At 43.5% G+C, this 22,111-nt stretch overlaps 1 protein-coding gene across 3 annotated transcripts in view; it reads left to right on the top strand.

The window, feature by feature from the left end:
* SOBP (sine oculis binding protein homolog) overlaps positions 1-22,111 on the top strand; it is a 112,041-nt gene that overhangs the window by 1,117 nt on the left and 88,813 nt on the right. For 2 of the 3 annotated variants that reach the window (XM_065735435.1, XM_065735425.1), the window contains exons 2-3: positions 7,645-7,783; positions 9,502-9,687. In XM_065735435.1, the coding sequence (XP_065591507.1) occupies positions 7,645-7,783; positions 9,502-9,687 (325 nt within the window). Of the gene's footprint in view, positions 1-7,644; positions 7,784-9,501; positions 9,688-12,327; positions 12,460-22,111 lie in introns of those variants that run through there. The other variant, XM_065735444.1, reaches the window with a different exon arrangement.

The following is a 22,111-nucleotide window of genomic DNA, read 5'->3' as shown; positions in this document are numbered from 1 at the left end:
TAGACCAGTGTATAAATATGCATGATGTCTAATGAAAATACCTCTGCTTTCCGGAGCGCTGATCTCCCCATGCAAAATTAAGCAGAGTGCGCGATCCCCTCCCCTCTCCCGTTTTGCACGGCGCTGATTTCGGAGGGGCAGGCACACGGAGCTGCGCGCACATCAGCTGCGAGCGGGGACGGGAGCCGCATCCGTGCCACTAACAAAATAACGCGTCGCCTCTTTGGGAACAAACCAGTTTCAGCTCCCGAGAAACGCTGTTCCTCTTTGCGAGGTGTATGGCACGTCCTATTTTCGGAGAGTGCTCTGTGAGAGTCCTTGCTCGCTCACTGTGCTCCTGCACAGTTTTTGGAGGGCTGTGGGGATGCGTGGTGCAGGGCATTGGCCCTCAGAACGTTGCTTAATGCCATCTATACGGATTGCAGCTTTTAAGTTTCGTAGGTTCTAGAATTACAAATTAGCTAATTTTAATCAAAACATGTGAAATGTTATCCTGGCTGGATATAAAGGCTGACTGTGCTGGATCCTCTGGGTTTGTTTTGTTTACTTTGGCTGCAGGCGCACTCAGCGGTTTGGGAGATAGTTGTTCTTCTGCAGTATAACAGATGTTTGTCTGAAAGGGTGAGGAAGAAACAAAAACAACATTGTGTGAAGGAGAAAAATTACACAATTTTAAACGAATGCTTTGGTATTAAGCACTGGCATTAGCCTTCGTGTAGAGAGTTTCTCTTTTTTTAATCACTGATAGCTGCTTAGGGCTGCGGATCTCGGGATTTCGGCTGGCTCGGTAATTAAAGGCAGATAGAAACGGTGCTTTGAACAGATAGGATTTGAAGTGGGGAGGGAGCTAGCCGGTGGCAGAACCTCTGCACACCGCAGGCCACCTTGCAGCATGAGCTGTGCTGCGATGCCATTGTGCTGCGCTGGGCAGCCGCGTCTTTAGCAGGACAGTTGGCTGCTATGATCCACGGGGGGAAAGAGATGGGGGAGGAAATAATAGCAGTTTGGATTTTTGGCTCCTTGTTGAGGAAGTTGAAATCCTGTGAATGTTGTGTTTGTGTTTTCCGTGTGCTGAGGAGTCAAGACGTCGAGTTGCTCTCCATAAACCCGAGGAGTACAATAATGTAACAAATTGGTTGCATTGTGCAAAATGTGTGCGGCGAAATGACAGAGGGAACACAATGTGCCCTTGTGTAGGGCCGTATCTGTAACGTTCAAACGGCCTGGCTGTTTCCCTTCATCTGAACTGCTTTCATCTGGACCAGTGTAAAATAAGCTCTGGTAAGTAATCACGGCAGAGCAGAAAGAAAGGAATGTATACAGCAATAGACAGCCTAAGCTGTAAAAACTGTAACCTGAGTATCAGCAGCAGATCAGATATCAAGGCTTGAAGGTAGGGGAAATGAAAGAGATGAAGGGGAGGAAAAGACGAGAGAGGGAATGGAAAAGTCAGCTTGGAAAGTGAAGGAGAAGTAGGAGGGCCCCCTCAGGGAAATTTGGCTCAGGGATTAGGGAATTTTATCATGGTGTACAGTGACCTACTCAGGTTTCAGCCCACAGTGGATCAGATTGCCTCCCTTTGCTAGCAGAAAGAAAAAGGGCTGGTGTGGATGTGTTTTTTTTTTTTTTTTTTTTCTTTGGGTAATAAAAAGGCCATTGGTACAAGTATCTATTTTAAGTACTGCAAACGCAAGGCACTATGAATGAGCCATAAAATTCCTTCAAGATTTGCAGTTTGATATGGTCAGATATTTACTCCAGCCTGATGACAAAACCCAGCATTTGCCTGGTGTGCTTCTGCACTGTGCCACTGCTCGGTCTGAGTGCGGCCGGTATTCATGCCGCTTGCTACTGCCTTGTGCCAGAGATTGAGTTACATTTTTGTTATCACTAACCCCATGTACACCGTGGTTATAACAAATTTTAATTTGATACAGTGTTCTGTGCTAAGAGTACATGACTCTGCACAGTTTTCTGATATTACGTTTCAATGAAAAATATGTTCAGGGGAACTGTTTTTGTTTCTTTGTGACCTTCAGTCACAGCCTTCCTTTCTGCTGGTGTTCTTTATTTTGTCCCTCTTCCTTCTTAGCATTGTAATCTCCATCTCCCAGCCCGAGGTAGCATTGTTCATCTCGTGCTCTGGAAGAAGGGCAGACAGCTGCTCTGAAATTCAGTGGTGTCATTCCTCACGTGCTGGTGAATAGCAGGACACCCAATGGTTTCAAAGGCAGCAGAATCAGGGAACGTGGCACTATTTCAAATCTAAACAGTTTTTTTTTGTTTGGTTGGTTGTTGGGTTTTTTTTTAGTTTAATTGATGAAAGTGTTCGTGGAGGCTCAGTAGTGTCTTCACATTCATCTCCTCTGTTTATCCCCCCTTTTTCTCCCTGCTGTCAGGCATCAGTGCAGCTTGAGGGCGGCATCCTGGTACCCCCAAATCCTGTGAGAAATTGATGTGAGGAGTTGCAGCAAGTAAGTTGTACTGGAAGTCCTCCTGAACAAACAAGTCAGTGTCTCCACATGTTTGGAGTCTCTGTCAGTTGAAAAGCTAGCAGCTAATTTGTGCTGTAATTTCACAGAACTGCTCCACGCACGCAAGGAGTTTACCATCTATAAATATTCTCAATAACAAATTTGGATCTAAAATTGGGCTCTGTTCCTGATGCCTAGAGCTTAAGGCAGCCCCATCTGTTATAGCTTAATAGTAAACTCATCAGAAGATATTTCGGTTTAGTGTTTTAATATTCCCCATTTGGCATTTAAAAGTACTACTGTCAGAGTCAGGAAAGCGGTGGAAGAGGCAGAGCTGTGCTGTGCTCGCAGTGAGCCAGAGAGCTGAAAATGTTAAAGAGATTTCAAGGAAACTCCTCCCTACTCTCCTGAAAAGCAGAAAGTGTGGAAGTGGAAAAGCAGACAGACTCTATCCTCCGTGCTGTTTTGGGATTGCCAGGTGAGGTTTTTCCACGGAGCCTGCGTGGAAGTGGGGTGGTGGCTGAGGGGAGATGTGTCCCTGATGCTCCCTCTCCTTGTGCTGCGGGGTGGGCTTGGCATGGTGCTGAGGTCCATGTTGCAAAGCCAGCCCTGTGTCTGGTGGGATGTGGGAACTAGAGAACACTGAGAACTGGTCCTTGCCTGAACGTCTGACTGTGATGTTCAACATGGCGACAATGTAAATAAGCAAGGAAAAAAATAAAGGCACCCAGTTTATATCATGAATACAGACACGTTTTTATTTCCTCCATGCGGAGAAAGCAAGAAGTGAATTTGTGGGGCTGTACACCTGGCGGGCCGTGCGTGCAGGGAAATGGAAGGGAGCCACCGCGCTTCCTCCAAGATCTGAAATAAACATTCAGCAGTAAAACCTAGAAGAAAATGAGTCTGACAGACACGTTCTCCTGTGCACTTCCTGCCTCCGTGCTTGCCAGGCGGGCTGTGCAGGGCCAGGCCGTGCCCCCTGTGGGTAGGGCTTATGGAGAAGGAGAGACAAGAGCTATGAGGTGAGAAGAGAAGCATAGGTCAGCTTCAGAGGGTATTAATTAGTGAAAATTTGGGAAAACTATGCATTGTAACGTAAAAAGAAAAAGTCAAGCCATAGGTGTACTGTTACGATGAAATGAATGCTGAAGCGGAAATGAAAGTGATTATCTTTTTATTGCCTCACATATAAGTCAGCTCCACGAAGGAGAGAAACTGCAGCCAGGCGAGTTACTACACTCTTCTTTGTCTTTCCCATGAATTAGGAAGCAAATTCAAATCAAAATACCAACAAGCCTGGGGATTCCAGAGGGGAAGATGCTTCTACATAATACAAGAATAGGGAAATCATACACGCACATTGCCTCGCAGGAGTAGGGAGTGGTTTGGGGAATAACAGGGAGCAGAAAGAGGGGTTGGTGAGGAAGGGAACCTTCTGGCTGGGTGCAGTGAGATTTGGCGCTGTCATTTCACTGTGAGGACTTGAATCTGGATTTCAGGTTCCAGCTGGGTCGTGGGATTGCTGCGAAGGGATTTGGAGATGCTGCACAAAGTTTACTGATCCTTCATGGTGTCTTGGCCATGTGGCTGGGATGTGGAGTGCAGCTGGCAGCCTCCATTCTGCAGACCCTCCACATCCTTTTGGAAAGTGTGTCTGAAAGCAGGCATGGGCATGGTTTGTGCCTTTGCTGTCCTGGTACATAGAAGCTTGGAATTGCAGCTCTGTGCACATACTCCATCCTGTCATCCTTGCTAGTTCTTACTTCACATTCTACTTGGGCTTTGACAAGTCCATCGTCTCTCAGTTCAGCTGGTCCCTCTGGTGTGCTCCATCACTGCTTCTTCCTCTCTCCTACTCCAATGTCAGGTCCTGCATTCTTGCTTTTCTCAAGCAAACACTGTGGTTACAATCATCACCCTTTCTTTCACTAAGCCTTTGAAGCTTCATCATTCATTAAGCTTCTGCTCTGCACATACGAGTTGTGTATTAATTGATTTACTTCCTTTCTTTTACTTCATCAACAAATGAGGCTTTTTCTCCTCCTCCATTCACACAGAGAAAAATTGTCTCACCTCATTTTTAGTTTGATTATTGCCACCACACTGGTCTTTGCACGTTCCCTATTGTTATCATATATTGAATGCACTTGGACTGGGCCTACCATTGAAATGGAAAGAAAGAGTGCATGTGAACAGTGACATGATAGTGGTCAGCTTCAGGGCGATAGCTTCAGTGAACACGTGCATGACTGTTATCTGGACAGACAAGATATTACGTATCCCCACACATGGCTATTTTAATCAGTGGTTTGAGGGAAGGTGATGCTGTAGGTATGTGGATGCTCATCTATGCATGGCAGTTAGTGTGGAAAACCCATTTCTCAGCTTTGACCATCAGCTTGTCAAGGATGGGTGCTTTCTCTTGGTTTGCGATGTGCAGAGTGCTCTGTAATGAAGCCCTGGCTGTTAGCCACTGAGAGGACAGCGTTAAGGGTAATAACTGTCACTATAATAGGTAAGACAAACTGGGAAGGAAAATGGCTTAAATGTGCTGTGGGTTTTTCATTTTTAGTTTTTAATTCAAGCATCCTCGTTGAGGAATCACTGTGTTAAAAAGATACTTTTGTTACCAGTGATAATATGACCTCCTTCTATTCTGGTTGAAGTGTAATTGCAAAGACCTTGGTAACTCATTTATTTATTTTTGTAAGGAGTCAAGTCTATGTTATAACTCATTTCAAAATCAAGTATATCTTTCTGTTGTTGTGACTGTTCATTTTTGTGCATGGCTCATCATGAGCAGTAAAATGAGGCTTGAAAGGTACTCAAGTTTTGTGCCATTGCAAGCCCAACAATAATTTTGACTAGATTGTGAGGGGGGAGAGTACTTTGTTGCAGAAGAGGATAAACACACACAGCCTTGCTTACATATTCCTTGACAAGTAATTAAAAATTACTCATCTCCTGAGTTGATCAACAGTGCAAATAAAACACAAAGCATCCACAGGAGGTAAATTCAGAGCTACTCGGTTAATTGGGTTGCGTGGCATTTTAGTCAGGCAGCCTTTTGTCACTTGGCCTCCACCTTGCTGCATTCATCTCTCGGGCTGTGTCTCCATAACTGAAGTGCGGCAAATCGAGGGCGGTTGCTGGAGCTTTCCTTTGGCACTCTACGGATTCTGTCAGGCTGTTTGCATGACGTCTCCAGGTCATTTCCATGTTGGAGTCTCATGGGTTGGAGATGGGGGTGTTGTTTTTGCATTTTCAGCAACGAGAGAAACATTTTCTACAAAGTTTAAAAACATCCAACACTTTAGAAACAGTTCACAAACGCTTCTGCTGTTGTTTAAAATGCTCACAAAATGGCGTTGTTCACGTGAGAGTTTGAGTATGTTTTAGAAATAAGGGTAGGTATTAACCACATTGCACTGCAGAGCGTTCTTTGTTGCAAACTGCAAGATTGATGCAGTTGAGGCATAATGGACTGTCATAGGCATAAAGCTGGAGCTAGGGATAGACATGGAGCAGTGACACATTTTCGGTCAATTTGGGGCTAAACAGAAGAGCCTCAGAATCGAGACTTCCAGCAGGAGGTCAAGTAAAAGGGAAAAAAGCATGGAAACTGATGTTCCACAGGTCTGCTGTGAGCTTTTGTTTTCGTCTCCCTTTTCCTGGAGTGTGTGTAGCACAAGTAGCAAAAAGGATACTCCTGTAAGGGTACAAGTGACCTGTGTGGGTTGTATACAGCCATTCTCCAGATCTCCCTGAGTGGCAGGAACACCTCTGTGATCTGCTGTGATGAATGAGCTGGCAGCAGTGCAGCTCGGCTCTTCTGGGGCAGGGCGCCTGCTGCAGCTTGGGATTCGGAAGCAATTAGGATCTGATTAATTTTATTTATTTATTTAAATGACTCGAGAGTTGCTGTGTTCCATCATTAGCCTTGCTCCCACTCAAAAACTGAGCTACTGCAGTCGCTAGAGAAAATCTTGCAACCCATATGCCATTTCTTTCGAATGGGTGTTGTGTTCTGTTTTATTTCTTTGCTGGTAGCCAGTCACAGGAGGATTGCTTAGTGGGTTTGTTATTTCAGATGTCAAGATCTTATGGCAAAATCAAGTTGGAAAGTCTTATAGAAGTGATAATAATAATAATAAAAAAAATGAAGAGTCCAAACTGAAAGGCTTTGTTTGTGGCTGTTTCTTTTCATTTTACATTTGTCATCTTACTTTAAGCTGACCTCTGCAGTGACAACGATTCATTAACTGTTCTCCTCCAGGAGTTTCCTAAACCCATAAGCTGTGTCTCTGTCGCACCGTCCGGTCTCACAAAGCTTCGTTGCCTGGCTGCAGGGCTCTTGACTTACTCTACTAAATCTTCTGGCCCAGTAATGAGCCTTTCCTACAGAAATGTTGTTGACCCATGACCTGAAAGATGTGGCTTGTAGTGGAGACTGGGAGTTATGATGGTCGTGTTTCGTATTCTGCATTTCCATACAAACATAAAATGTAACCACGCTGCTACTTGGAAATTGTTTTAAAAATAAATATGTCAAAGCAGAGAAAAGGCTTTCTTAAAAAAAAAAAATTGGGAGGATTTTTATGGTAAAATGCTTTCATGGTAAAGAGCTTTTAAGTGCTTTGGCTGAGCAGAGGTTTATAACTGAGGAAAAATGTCTTCACTGTGATTTTATTTCATTTGGTTCACGTGTACCACAAGGAACTGTAATTGTGTCAGTGACCTACTCCAACTGAAAGGGCTGTAGTGCAGTAGGATTGATTAACTGCTGCCTGAAAAAAATGTAGTTTTCTGTTACTTTTTTGCTGCAGTCTTAAATATTTTATGGGAATACAGACAAATTTTTGTGACGAACGTATGGTAAAATATTTCTGACGTCGAATACTGGAGCAAAAGTCATAAATAACTCTCCCTTTCATTTTCCGTAAATTACGGATGTGTGAGTCTTTGTCATAATTACATGTGCCAGTCTGAGATTTAAACGCGTTACACTTTATACACTTGACTTATGAAATGTGCATTAGTCTTTGAGGAGGTGGGACAAGCCTGACACTTCCTCGTGTAGGACAGATACTGTTCGATTTATGCAGTCCTGCCTTCATTCCAGATGGTTATTGATTACATAAATAAGTAGGTAATTTTTCTCTTTCAGAACTTCGCAGAAAACACTATGAACGAGCTCCTTGGCTGGTATGGTTATGATAAGGTTGAACTGAAAGATGGAGAAGATATTGAATTCAGGAACTACTCTGCAGATGGGGAAAGCCGCCAGCACATTTCTGTTCTCAAAGGTAATGAGACTTAATCTTTCTGTGTTTGCTCAAAGAAGGATTAATATCTTGACCTGTCTGAATTGGCGTGGGCTGGGAAGCATGTTCTGCTGCTTGCTTTGTGGTTGATTTATGAAAATATCTGAGCATGTCTCCTAGTAAGGGGAAGCCAATAGGGTACAGGAAAAATCACTTAACTAAATTGCTGTTAGTAGGCACTTAGTAACACATTTTCACAAATAATACCTTTTGTTAGTCATGTACCAATAAGTTGCTCACCTCTGGAAAAAGGGAGAACATCTTAGTGATCTGAATCTAAGGAAACCCTTTTGCTTTCAAAACAAAAGCTTTGGCCCAAGGATTTTTAAAATGCCCAGAGGTGTTGAGCTGGGATATTCACAATGCATGCAAGAATCATCATCAGTACTCGTAACAGGCTCCTCAGCAGTGTTTGTAATAGGCTGTATTCTCCAAGTGCTTAGGAATTTTCAGTTTGGTACACTGCTGGATCTTCGTGCCATGCAACATGAAATTACTCAACATGCCAATGATGGGATTCAACTTTCTGTTGAGCAGCTCAATTGCTGCCTTCCAATGCCTCAGCCCCAGCCAGTGGGCAGGGACTTGTGGTCAGAGGGAAAAGGAGAGCAGGATTGTTGCTGGACCTTTGCTTTGCCATCAACATTTTCTCATAGATGGGATAAAGAGTGGAAATGTCAGAATCTTTTATGCTTTTGGAGTGCCAGTTGTCACTGTATTTGTAGCTGGCAGTGTATGGGTTTGCTTTCTGGTGACAAGTAGCAGCACAGTGTTCAATGAGTGCAGCAATGAGTGCTGAGACCAGCTCTGAGGGCAAAAACAAAGGTGGAAATTAGAGGTATAGGGGACCAATAAAACTGTTAAAAATGAAAATCCACATCTTGTTAGCTGTACTGATACACTGGTGATCAATATTTCTACTTCATGGAAAATACACTGTTGTTAAGTCACCTTTGAAGAAACTTGCTCCTACGTAGTAATAGGATTCATTTGTTTATGCTTTAATCAATAGATCTTTTATTGAATTATTTGTGGCTCCAGTCTATGCCTAATGAAATCTGTGACATACTTTTCTTTACAGGCACATGATACAAATCATATGTTTTATGTACCAAACAAAGATGTCGAGTAGCTGTGCCAGGTAGAGATGTTCAATGTATGCAGTCTGTTGGAGAGAAAAAAAGCATGTTTCTTTTTCCGAGAGATGGGAGGAGAGACAGTGACAAGAATTAGGTCCTATCCCATAGATATCTGAGGTGCATTAGAGAAATTCCTACAAGTACGAATCCAAAGGTGCTTTGGGATTAAAGAATTAGAACCGTAACTGTCATCTTTTTATGCACACTTTATTTTAATTTCAATATTTTATTCCTTTCTTTAAAATCTTTCCACTGCTGCTACTCACCATACGACTGAATCAGGCATAGTAGAGTTAGATATGACAAAATAATCCCACCTCTTAAAAAAAAAAGTACATAGTTGTGTTTAATGTCAGTTTGATTAAAAAAAAATAAAGAAAGTATCATTTCTGAGAAATACTGAAAAATATCCATTTGTTTTAAAGGAAAGTATTTTTTTTTTTTAATCTTTTGTGCAGTCATCTCATACTGGGGTAATTTATTGAACAGATTAGTGAAAGTATGGAGGGGCATCTAAGAAATATATGTCATACTGTACAATGTGTTTTTTGTGTTTTACAGAAAATTCTTTGCCAAAACCAAAATTACCTGAGGACAGTGTTATTTCACCATACAATATAAACACAAGCTACCCAGGGCTTGCCACGGGAAATGGACTTTCAGACTCACCAGCAGGGTCAAAGGATCACGGGAATGTACCTATTATTGTCCCATTAATTCCGCCACCTTTCATAAAGCCACCAGCAGGTAAATCCTCATAAACCTTTAAAAATGTTGGTTGTCATTGGCACGGGTCCTGAGATTGCTAGGTTATGGCTTGTCTGTAAGAGTGCTCTAGCAACCAGTCACAGTGAACTTCAAGACAGACTGGGGGATAACATTTTTTGATAGCATTCTTGAAAAAACAATTGCAACTGCAGTGCCAGCGTACAGTCTCTCGTGCTGCTTGTGACAGTCTGCCTGCTGGAGTGTACTTCCTCAGCACTTCAGCAACATCTGCTTTAAAAAAAATGATATTGTTTTGATGAGTAAAGCCTTTAAGTAAATTAATGAAAGATGATTAAATTAAAAATAGGCTCCAAGAGGGAAACAGTGAAAGAGACAAAGCCATCAAATCAATACCGTGTCTTTCTTTATATCAGGTTAAGAAGCTCATCCTGGGAAAACTGTCTCTTGGTTCCCATTGAAATCCCTGACCATCATCTCTTGAGGGTTTATTATGATCTTAACTCTGCCCAGGAGACTGCACCAAAATGTTTTACATTTTCATTAGATTTTTATCAGGAGTGATTTCATAATACACCATTCCTCAGAATTTGTGTGAGAGGTGATTTATTCCACTCAGCATGCTGCTTACCATAATCCATGAAAGTAACTTGTAGAGCTCCACTAGTGTGATTAATTGCCACGTTATTGTTTGCTGTTGTACACGGCGCAGTAATTGCTCAAGTAAGGTAGCGATGGGCTCAGTCCTGCTTCTGCAGATGTCCCTGGGTATCTGAGTACTTAGGGGTGACCACGGTGACCTGTAGCACTCACTGGAGGTGCTGGCATGCAGGGAGCAGCTTTGTGGCAGTGTCTCACCGGCTGTAAGGACATTTCTCTAGGGCTTGGAGCCAGGCACTAGGTGGTTGGTAATGGTAAAATATTGGTGGGTCCAACAAAGGCTTGTCTACTCATAGTGACATGACAGACACAGTGGCCCCTCCCAGATTATTTTGATGCCATTGAGTTTTTTCTCTAAAGAAGCACACTAATATGCTGTGAGTAATTTTCAGATGTTACCCAATATGCACTCCCTGCCAAAGAGTTTTCATCTATTTTATATGATATTTGCTAATTACTAAAGCTATTTGGGCCCATTCCTGCAGCCTTTACACTGCTAAAGATCTTCGGCCATATGGGCTGAATCCTCAGCTGTTGTTGATTTGGCCCAAAAGCTTTAATCAAGGGCTTGTATCATCCCAAACTATTCTCTCCTCCAATCTGAGTCATGAATGAATCCAGTGTGTTGAATTTGTGGTACATGGACGCAAGGCTATAACATGCTTTGTGCAAACTGCCACAGTGGCTGGATTTTTATGACATCAAATCGGCAGGAGGAGATGGAACAGTGAAGTAGAAAAACAAATTACTTCAACAGTAGTTAAGTGGGCACAGGAACCTTGGCCGAGTCAACTGCCTTCTGTTCTTTGCCCATCCACCTACCATGTGTGATCCTGTGTTCAGATGTACCAGTAAAGGTAGCACACACGCAAGGCTTTTCATAAGTAATTTCCATCTTTAGGTTTTTACTTCTTTAGCTCATAAAGAAATAATTGTTTTACTCATATAAAGGATGTGAATGCATAACTTCTGCCTCCTCTGACTTTATCCCGTGATTAGTAATGAGCGCTGGATTAGCACGACTTCTGAGTAAATGAACATATTTATATCACCTTTGTTTTAGAGAGAAGAGTTTGGAAGGTCTGGAGGGGGAGGAGAACCACAGCCTTTGTGGGTTTTGCAATAAGCACCAGTAGTAATTGTTGTGTTTTATCTTAGGGCGTAGGAGCCCTAGTTATGATCACCCCAAAGAGCCTGCGGTACAGTGTCAGGCAAGAAGCAACGGGTGAATACAAGCAGAAAAGGGAGTACAAAGGAACTAGGAGAGCCCGTGTGCAAGGCAGTGGTCTTGGCACCACACTTTGACACCATTTTTTGGGCACCACATCAAAGCAGAGAACTTCAGAGTGATGCAAAGCCAGGCAAGAGTAACTGTGGGGATGTTTTCCCCCTTTTCTAGCATATGGGACAAACTAGGGAGCAGCACAAAGGTGCTTATTTGAATCGTGTCGACAAATGAAAAGGAATGTCATCAGTGAATGCTAAAGCTGAAAGTCAGCATTTTCAGCATGGCTGGGACAGTCTGTGAGTGACCTGCTGAAAAAACAGGCACAGCTTGTATTGGTGGAGGTAATAAAGAAAGAAAGGGGACAGAGGGGAGCAGGCAAAAAAAAATCTTAGAGAAGACTTCAAGGTTAAAATGCTGTATCTTTGCAGCATGTTTTGCATGGATAGGCTTAGCGCAGTGATATATGACAGAGCAGAGAGAAAACCAGGCAGCGGTACACTGCAGACGTGAGATGCTGAGAATTGGGATGAGCCCAATCCTTGTGGATGGAGGGAGGAGGAAAGCTTTGGGTGTTGTTCAGAGAAAAAGTTAACAAGATTAGAATCTAGCTTAAGAGAGAGTGCCCACAGATGAAAATGATATCTAAATTGTGAACCTGAAGGACAGGAAAGATGATGGTGCAATCCATTGTTACTACGCAAATAATACGGAGTGAACACTCTGGGAAAAATTATTAAGACTTTAATTCTTGCCATATTGATTTTGAACTGAAGGGTCAGCGCCTCTAAAGAAGTGTCAGAGAGACAGGCTGAGGCAGTCATTTGGACAGCAGAGCAATGATCTGGAGAGGATAAGCAGATCCAAGAGACAGCCACAATGAGTTATTAGCTGAATAATTTTTGAAGGTAAGATTCTACGAGGTAAGAGGGAGAAGAGAAAGAGCAAAGCACTGGGGATACTCACAGAAGCCTGAAGGGAGAAGAAAGAAAGATATCCAGCGAGGTGCATTGATGTAGCAATTGCAAAGGTAGAAAAATCACTGGGGGAGATATATCTTTTGAAGGAGATGGATGTGATTCTTAGTATCAGCAACAGCTACCAGCTGAGGAAGGAGTACTGGTCCTGATCTATGTCTGTAAAGCAGTCAGCAAAGATATCAGCAGATTAGATCTTCCTTGAGCGCGCTGGAAACCATTGAGCAGCGTCCTGTCTACACTCATATTTTAAATGAACAGGCTAAAACTTCAAATAGGTAACAATATTATCCTTTTTCCCCTCCTGTTTTTCGTAGTATTTTTTTTTCTTTGGAAAACCAGATCATTTTGAGCAGTATGACTACAATACATCTCCAGACAATTTTGCGCTTTCTGTTTCCATCAAATGAGATATTGAGTAAAATTTGCTTATACGGTCCTAGAAAACACTGGAATGTCATCTAAACAAATATAAAAAGCTATAAAGATAAAGGTGCCATCTCCTTGCAGTACCTTAAGATTATACCCAAATAAGCTGAGTTAAATGTGTGGGCCCTATAGTGATGCATGGAACATCTACAGACTGAGGTTGCGGCCAGTCTGTGGAGGTTATAAATTCCTCTTTGGCAGAGCTGCTGACACCATCAGGCAGGTAGGCCGTGCTCATGCAGCGGACAGATCGAAACAGGCTTTATCAGTCAACATCAGCCATCTGACTTGCATTTGGAAGCAGATAGTGCAACCAGTGTAGCCTCCAGAACGTTGATGTAATGAATGTTCTTCTGATGGCTGATCAGCGTTCCTCACTGCCTCCACTGGTTGCAGCAGGTTGATGGCAGCTGCTAGTGGAGGCAGCAGGTCCTCTGTGATCTTCAGGGGTTAGTCTCAAGCACAACCCATTGCAGTAAACTGATATTTCTGCTTGGTGTTAAAAGAATCTTGCTTTTCCCAAAACAGCCTAAAGAAAGTATTGTTTTAATTACACAGAAATGGCAAGGAAAAGACATGCAATAGCTAGGGATAATTTGGAAATAAAAATACCTCCACGGTAGTGCAGGATATTTGATCACAGTAATCAGTACCAACCATCCTAACTTGTGTTCTGCAGTTCTCAGTGCCAGGGAGGAAATCTGGGAGCGTGTTGGGTGACTCTGCCCTTTTGCTCAACAGGCGTGGCTGTCTGTTGTTGCGTGTAAGCTAAGGTCTAGTCTTTTTGGTTTTAGAAGAATGCAAAAGAAGAATGCAAAAGAACTCTTTAAATGCAGTCAGAAGCATACTTCCTCCTTCCTGGCACCTGCTGCAGGATGTGGTGTCTCCATTGCCTGGTCCTTGGTTTATTTTCCCTTGAGAGCCTTGTGGCAGTGCTTTGGTAGAGGAGGATGACTGCTGTTTAGCCTGGCCTTCGAGCAAAGGCATCAGCAGAAGTGTTCCCTCCCCCATGTAGGTGCAGTGTACAAATTACATCTGTTATCCGCAGCACTACAAATGAGCCCCAGCTCCCTGCTGCGCAGCACTGCCAGGGGGTCACTGCCAGAAGTACTTCTAGCACTACGTCCCTTGTAATACAGGCTAGGAAACGGCATGTTCAAAGACTGAAATGAGTAATGAGGTACTTCATAGAAAGGAATGAGTGATTTTCTGCATTATAGCTTAACATTATGTTAGAATCAACGTTTACAATCCTCAGTACACGTAGGTGCACATGAATAACTTGGTGCATCAGCCATACAGCACATGGGATTCGGCAGAGTCCCAGGCTGAAGAACACTCTGGAGCTGCGTGCTGTAAACTCTATCAATATTTAAATTATATTGGAGGGATCTAAAAGCATAAAAGATTTTAAAATGGTAGTTAGCAGGGCAGTAAAGCCGAATCCCATGATTATCTGTCTGAATTCACCAAGGAATTGGTTCTACGGCTGCATTACCAAGAAGTCTTATTCCATACAGAACCCAGTGGCAATTTCCCTTAAATAAAGGCCGTATTATCAGATCTAATTAAGCCTATATATTGTGGAGACTTTCATTTTACTGCACTCTGGATCCTTTTTCAGTATTTTCCAACTCTTATTCCAGTTGCTGAACAATTTTACAATTTCTGTAACTGCAGGCTTAGCTCTCTAATAAAGACGACCACAGCACAATCATAGTCACTACTCTTCAAACACTTTCTTTTGTTTTCGGTTTGTAACATCATCTAATTTATACTGATTGTAGAGTTTTAGTGTCTGTGTTTTAAGATGTCAGTATTTGCTCATATGCCTGCCCTATATAGCCCATTGCTGATGCCTTTTGCTCTCTGTGGAGGGTAAAGTGTTTCCTTTGTGCTATAAGGAAAATCACAAAGTATATGTATGTACTTTTATAGCATATATTAACAATGCCTGGGGAGTTGTACCTCCATAAGCCGAAATATGTGCTTTTTTCTTTGCATGTATTAAATCTGCCTCGAAGCCAGTTTTTACTTGGTTATGTGTACAGTTTTTACTGAACTATGCATGAAAATAGTCCTCAACACAGACACTGAAAACATAGGCAAGTCATGGTTCCCCCCAAATGATTTTTTTAAAACAGGTGGGACACTTGATATTTTTAGTAGCATAGCAAACTTAAAGGGGCTCTTCTTTCTTTTATTGACTTCCTGAGGTATTTCTGTGGCTATGGCTGCAAAAGCTTTCTGTTGTAAGCCCTATTTTTTAATTTTCCTCTCATAATTACTTTTTTTTTCAAAGAACTTTTTATACCCTGAGTTTGTTACAAACCCCATCTATTTAGAGAATCAGCACTGAAATGCTATAACAAAGGGTTCTGTGGAACTGTTGCATGAGTTACATTTGTTCATTTTTACAATTTAAGTTTAATCAGATAAAGCATCTTGGATATAAGGAAAATGATGGGAACAGTGCTTCTGCCTCTCTTGGGAACATCTGCCTCAGGAACTGCTTTGGGTTAACAGAATCTGAATGTGTGCTATGTGGTTGCCATCAGTGGAAAATCTGAGTTTCAGGAGAGCCAACTGATAACTCCGAGCTAACTATTATGAAATCCTGGTCTATTGCAGTGGAAACAGCGAACATTTACTGTTGGTGCTATAGATGTCACATTACAATCTAATTTCTTTGAAAAGGGAGGTTTGCATCTTTCCATTTGAAAATAGTAATAAAAAGAGCTGTAAAATTTGAAGATATGTGCTGATGGTTTGAACGTAGTTCCCAGCGTGGGGCTAAGGGCCGTTCTAGTTGATTCTCTTCTTTAAGCTTCCCCCCAGAAAACCAGAAAACTGTAGAATGGCTTGGGTTCAAAGGGACTTTAAGTACCATCTGCTTCCAAAGCCTGGCCATAAGCAGAGTTGCCAACCACTGAATCAGGCTGCCCAGGTCCCATCGAGCTTGATTTTGAACACCTCCAGAGATGGGACATCCACAGCCTGTCCCAGTGCCTCACCACCCTCTGAGTGAAAAATTCCTTTGTAACGTCTCATCTAAATTTCCTGTCTCTTATTTTAAAACTGTTTCCCCTTGTCCTGTCACTGTCAGACTGTGTAAAAATATGTCTCACTCCTGTTCATATGCTCCATTTAAGTCCTGGAAGGCCACAATGAGATCTCTATACAGCCTTCTTTTTTCCAGGCTGAACAAGACCGGATTCCTTAGCCTTTCTTTGTAGGAAAGGTACTTCAACCGTTTGATCATCTTCATGATCCTCCTCTGGACCTGTTCCAACTGCTCTCCATCTTACGTTGGGGGTCCATCCAGGCTGGATGCAGTACTTCAGATGGGACCTCACCAGGGCAGAGTAGAGGGAGTCAGTCCCCTCATTTTCCATGCTGGTCACCCATCCAAACAGCAAGAACACACTGCCAGCTCATGTCTAGGTTTTTATCCACCAGAACTGCCAAGTCCTTCTCTGCAGGGCTGCTCTCAAGGAGTTCTTGCAGTCTGTATAGACATCTGGGATTGCCCCAATCCAAGTGCAACATCTTGTACTTGGCCTTTTGTTGATCCTCATTAGGTTCATTTGGGCCCACTTTTCAAGCTCATCCAGGTCCCTTTGGATAGCATCTCTTCCTTCTATTGTGTCAACGGTACCCCTCAGCTTTGTGTTGTTGACAGTTTTGCTGAGTCTGCGCTGTATTCAACTGTCTAGGCTGTTGATAAAGATGTTAAAGAGCCCTGATCCTGGAGGGCAACTGTTAGGTCATGGTGACTAAGCACCTGGTGAAGGAGTGTGGCTGGCCTAGGGAGCACAGGCACACTGTTTGCATCTGTGCTCCCCGCATGACCACAAGGGGTAAATGCATGGTGGAGCTACTTTGGATTCATATAAGGGCCAGCCTGGACCTAGTCTGTTCTTTGTGAAGGAGTGCTATATAACCAGAGATCCCCTTCACCAGCTGAGTGAGTTCAGTTCTTCTTTTTGTATGTGTCTGTTGGCCTACCTGATATCACCAAGAATCTGTCAGAAACAGTATCACTTCTTCATAAGCAGAGAAGGTCCTAAGACTGACCTCTAGGGGATACCATTCAAGACTGGTCTCCAACTGCACATAGAGCTATTCACCACGACCCTATGGCTGTGACCGTCCATCCAGTTCTTTATTCATCCAACAGTCCACCCTTCAAATCCATTATTTTCTCAATTTTGAGTTGAGGATGTGGAGCAGGACTGTGCAAAAGGTTTTGCCTTTGACATCAGTTGCCCTTCCTTTGTCCACCGATGCCACCACTGTCATAGAAGGCCACCAGATTGGTCAGGTATCATCTGCCCTTAGTGAAGCCAAACTGTCTGTTGGAGATCACCTCCATATCTCACATATGCCTTAATATAGTTTCCAGGGGGATAACTGGGATCCATACTCCCTGTGTCAAGTGACATGCAGTGGGGTGGAAACTCAGGCTTAAAATAAATTAATTAATAAATAAAGAAGCAGTAGTGATGATGCATGGCTGTTGATAACTGTGGTAGAAGGAAACTCGTGTGCTAGGAGGAGATGGGCTGTAGGGTGCTGAAATATTTCTATATCAAGTCACAAACACAACCGCAGCCAAGGCACAGATTCCCTGCAGATTCACTCACTTTCTCAGTACTGCAGGTGGGCACCTTCAGGAGTAATATTTTCTTGCTGGGACAATAGAACATCTCCTGCTGAATTTGTTGCAAGCAAATATGGAAAGTAAGGTTTAGGAACACCTGCCCAGGGATCATCATAATCTTCAGGATGAGAGCTCTGTCTGCATTTAGCATTTCTGGATTCGTTAAACTAGAATTAAAGTTGAAAATGCATATCAGGGAGTTCAAAACAGTATTAGCAGAATGCTGCAGTCTTAAAGTTAGTAAACTGATTGGGATTTAACTCCAGAATTGCAGGGATTTTAGGATCAGCCTGCTAAGCACTGCAGGCCGTGCTGGTTTGCCTAGATAAAGGGACAGAGCTATCCATGATGGATTTACTCTATTGTGCTCTTCGCCTTCTTCCCCATCTCTCCAAATTATGGTTCCATATAAGATCGATTAGTCTAAACTGCTGCTCATTGGCTTTAAGAGGAACAATTTTCTGCAGCTCCTTCACACTGGTTTGAAAGGAAAAAAAACACCAAACATTCTGTTTAATTAAGACCTAAAGAGGCGGTGCAAACTTTTGATGATTAATTGGAGCATGCTTTAGACTGATGCATATTTAGTTATTATAATGTGATAATTTTATCTTGTTATACAAACTGCTCCCTTTGGGAACATGATTTAACACTGCAAACACACCATGTTTATTGCATTGTTCATTATGAAAAATACACAGGCAAAAAACCACAAGGAGATGTATCTGAATAGTATCTGAGCAGTGGGTGCAGGGTGTGATTCCTCCACATGTAATGACACAACCCAAAGGCACTAAAAGCAAGGCATTTTAACTCTCACAATAGCTCTTCTTATGAAGCCTCCTATGAAGAGTGGAGAACTCATGAAATGAGAAGCTGGAAATTCTGGTCTTGTGCTGTACGTGAAAGGAATATGTCTTTCTATTACCTGATGTGATTACAGAGAATAGCAGTGCAGATATTCGGCTGAAAGCTCTCCCATTCCTATTCAGTGTCAGTATGCCAGCTCTTCTTTGTCCTACCTCTTATAGGTGTGATGAATCTGAGAACATCCTCATCATATTACAAGAGCAGTTCATAAAGTTGCAAGCCCACAGGGAGAAAAAGAATGCAGCTGCTTAATTGTTATCACTTCAAAATGATCATAGAATCATAGAATGGCTCGGGTTCAAAAGGACCTCAAAGATCATCTAGTTTCAACCCCCTTGCCATGGGCAGGGTCAGCAACCCCTAGAGCAGGCTGCCCAGGGCCACATCCAGCCTTGCCTTGAATGCCTCTGGAGATAGGGCATCCACAACTTCTCTGGGCAACCTGTTCCAGTGCATCACCACCCTCTGAGTGAAAAACTTCCTCCTAATATCTAACCTAAATCTCCCCTCTCTTAGTATAAAATCCATTCCCCCTCATCCTAACACTATCAACCCATGTAAACAGTTATTCCCCCTTCTGTCTACATGCTCCCCTCAAGTATTGGAAGGCCACAGTGAGGTCTCCCCAGAGCCTTCTCCAAGCTAAACAAGCCCATTTCCCTCAACCTTTCCTCAGAGGAGAGGTGCTCTAGCTCTCTGATTATTATAGAGGCCTTCCTCTGGACTTGTTCCAAGAGCTCTGCATCTTTCTTGTGCTGGGTACCCCAGGCTGGACGCAGTACTCCAGATGAGGCCTCACAAGAGCTGAGTAGAGGGGGACAATCAACTCCCTCCCCCTGTTGGCCACCCCTTTTTTAATGCAGCCCAGGATATAGTTGGCCCTCCAGGCTGCAAGCACACACTGCTGGCTCATGTCCAGCTTCTTGTCCACCAGGACCCCCACGTCCTTCTCCACAGGGCTGCTCTCCAGGAGTTCTTCCCCAGTCTGTATAAATACCTGGGATTGCCCTAACCTAAGTGCAACACCTTGTACCTGGCCCTATTGAACCTCATTAGGTTCACATGAGCCCACTTCTCCAGCCTGTCCAGGTCCCTCTGGATGGCTTACTTTCTCTCCAGTGTATCATCTGGGCCAGTCAGCTTTGTGTCATCCGCGAACTTGCCTCAGCAATATGCACTCAATTCCATCATCTGTGTCATTGATGAAGATGTTGAAGAGCACTGGTCCCAAGACTGACCACCAGGGGACACCACTCATGATCAGCCTCCACTCAGACATAGAACCGCTGATCACAACCCTTTGGCTGCTACTGGCCAACTAGTTCTTAATCCATCGAACTGTCCACTCTTCAAACCTGTACCTCTCTAATTTAGAGAGAAGGCTGTGGTGAGGGATCATGTCAAATGCTTTGCAGAAGTCCAGGTAGATGACATCTGTCACCCTTCCCCTGTCCACTGATGCTGTCACTCCATCACAGAAGGCCACCAGATTGGTCAGGCAAGATCTGCCCTTGATGAAGCCGTGCTGGCTGTCTCAGATCACCTCTTTGTCTCGTATGTGCCTTAACGTGGTAACCAGGAGGATCTGCTCCATGATCTTCCCAGGCACAGAGGTGAGGTTCACCAGCCTGTAGTTCCCTGGGTCACCCTTTCTCCCTTTCTTAAAAATGAGAGTAATGTTTCCCTTTTTCCAGTCACTGGGGATATAACCCAACACCACGATTTTTCAAATATGATGGAGAGTGGCTCAGCAGCCACATCAGCCATCTCTCAGAATCCCTGGATACATATCATCTGGCCCCATGGACTTACATACATCATCAAGTTCCAGCCTCCCTGGTCAGGCAGGGTTGCCAACCACTATATCAAGCTCCTAGACCAGATTGCCCAGGGCCCCATCCAACCTGGCCTTGAGCACCTCCAAGGATGGGACATCCACAGCCTCTCTGGGTAACCCATTCCAGCACCTTGTCACCCCTCTAAGATCTATCCTAGGACTTGCAGATGTTATTTTTGTACTTCAAACCACGCGTCAGCCCAGCTATGTGAGTCCTGAAAGTGATGCTGGATGATCTTCATCAACAGAGCTGCTCCAGCGAGCTCATATGATGGACATGGGCATGCTGTTGGGGTGAGCTCATGTCATTCAAGTTGATATGCACAGCAAGACTGCCAGCAAAGTTTGTCTGTGTATGCAGGAGAGCACTGCCGATGTAGTATACCCATGTAATTATTGTGAAGCAGCTTTCTTAGTGCAGACCTGACCTAAAGAAATTTAGAAGGAAGATTCTTGAGCTACTCAATTCGAAATTCCCTGCTGCCCTGTATTCTTGTCCCAGGTTTTTCTTGCTGAGTGTTGCAGATACTGGGATTTGATACATTTTCCTGAAAGAAGGATGAGAGTCTGGTAAAGTGATTTTTAAAGAATTTGGCCATATGAGACAAAGGTCTGTGAAAAAGTGTGAGTAATCGTGAATGGTAGATTTGAATTACTGAGTTTGGATTATTCCAGTTTGTGTTTAGGAAGATTGCAATTAAATCACTGGTCTTTGGCTTTCCTTATTTCGCACAATCTTAATGGATTTTTAAGCTTATTGCTTCCCAGTGCTGTGGATTGCAATAGTAGAAATACATGGGCTATTACTTTTCTGTTAACGTAGCAGTCCTCTTTTCCGGTCACTAAGCCTAATGCTCTGTAGTGAAACATCCCTCAAGTGCTTTCACAGCTTCTGCTCAGATCCTTGCTGCAACCAGTGTCAAGAAGGAAAGCACACTGCCTGGTCTGGACCATTATGGTTGTCCACAGCTGTCTCCCACTTATCCTGCTGCATCAGCTGTGTGGCGTGGCTCTGTACCCATTGGGAATGGGCGCTTTAGTCTGTTGTTCTCAGCTTCACTGGAAGCTAAAAGGAGTTAGTTTTAGAGCAAATTTGCCTCTTCTGGGCTGCACAGTACTTTTGTTGATGGTCCATAGAGAATTAGTCAATGATACTGGAAGTTTTCCTTTTTCATCTGATGAACTGCATTACAAGAAGATGAGGTTGCATCAAAAATTTGCATGCCCTCTGCCCCCTTCTGAAGTACTGCTATTTGCTGGCTGCTTTACACGGCTATATGCAGTTCATCCTCATGTTGCAGTGTTTCTATGCTTAACTAATGGAAGAGGCATCTACTTTTATTATTGCTGTTATTATGAAAAGGACAAAAAAAAAAGTCAGGGATCTCCTTGAAAGAGTCCAGCAGAGGGCTACAAAGGTGATAAAGGACGTGGAACACCTCTTATGAGGAAAGGCTGAGAGACCTGGGTCTGTTCAGCCTTGAGAAAAGAAGAATCAGAGGGGATCTGATCCATGTCTATAAGTATCTAAGGTGTGGGAGGCAAAGGGACAAGGCTGGACTCTTCTCAGCAGTGTGTGGTGATAGGATGAGGGGAAATGGCCACCAACTGAAGAAGCATAGGAAGTTCTGCACAGATGTGCGTGGGAACTCCTTCCCAGTGCAGTGACGGAGCAGTGGCACAGCTGCACAGAGAGGTGGTGGAGTCTCCTTCTCTGGAGACGTTCCAGACCCGCCTGGACGCCTACCTGTGCAACCTGGGCTAGGGAGCTGCTGTGGCAGGGG

This window comes from Cyrtonyx montezumae, unplaced genomic scaffold (assembly GCF_038088225.1).
Source record: "Cyrtonyx montezumae isolate F1298 unplaced genomic scaffold, pur_monq_1.0 scaffold_0, whole genome shotgun sequence".
NCBI classification, from domain to species: domain Eukaryota; kingdom Metazoa; phylum Chordata; class Aves; order Galliformes; family Odontophoridae; genus Cyrtonyx; species Cyrtonyx montezumae.
The sequence above is the reverse complement of the archived record's forward strand: the minus strand, read 5'-3'. Positions and strand labels throughout refer to the sequence as shown.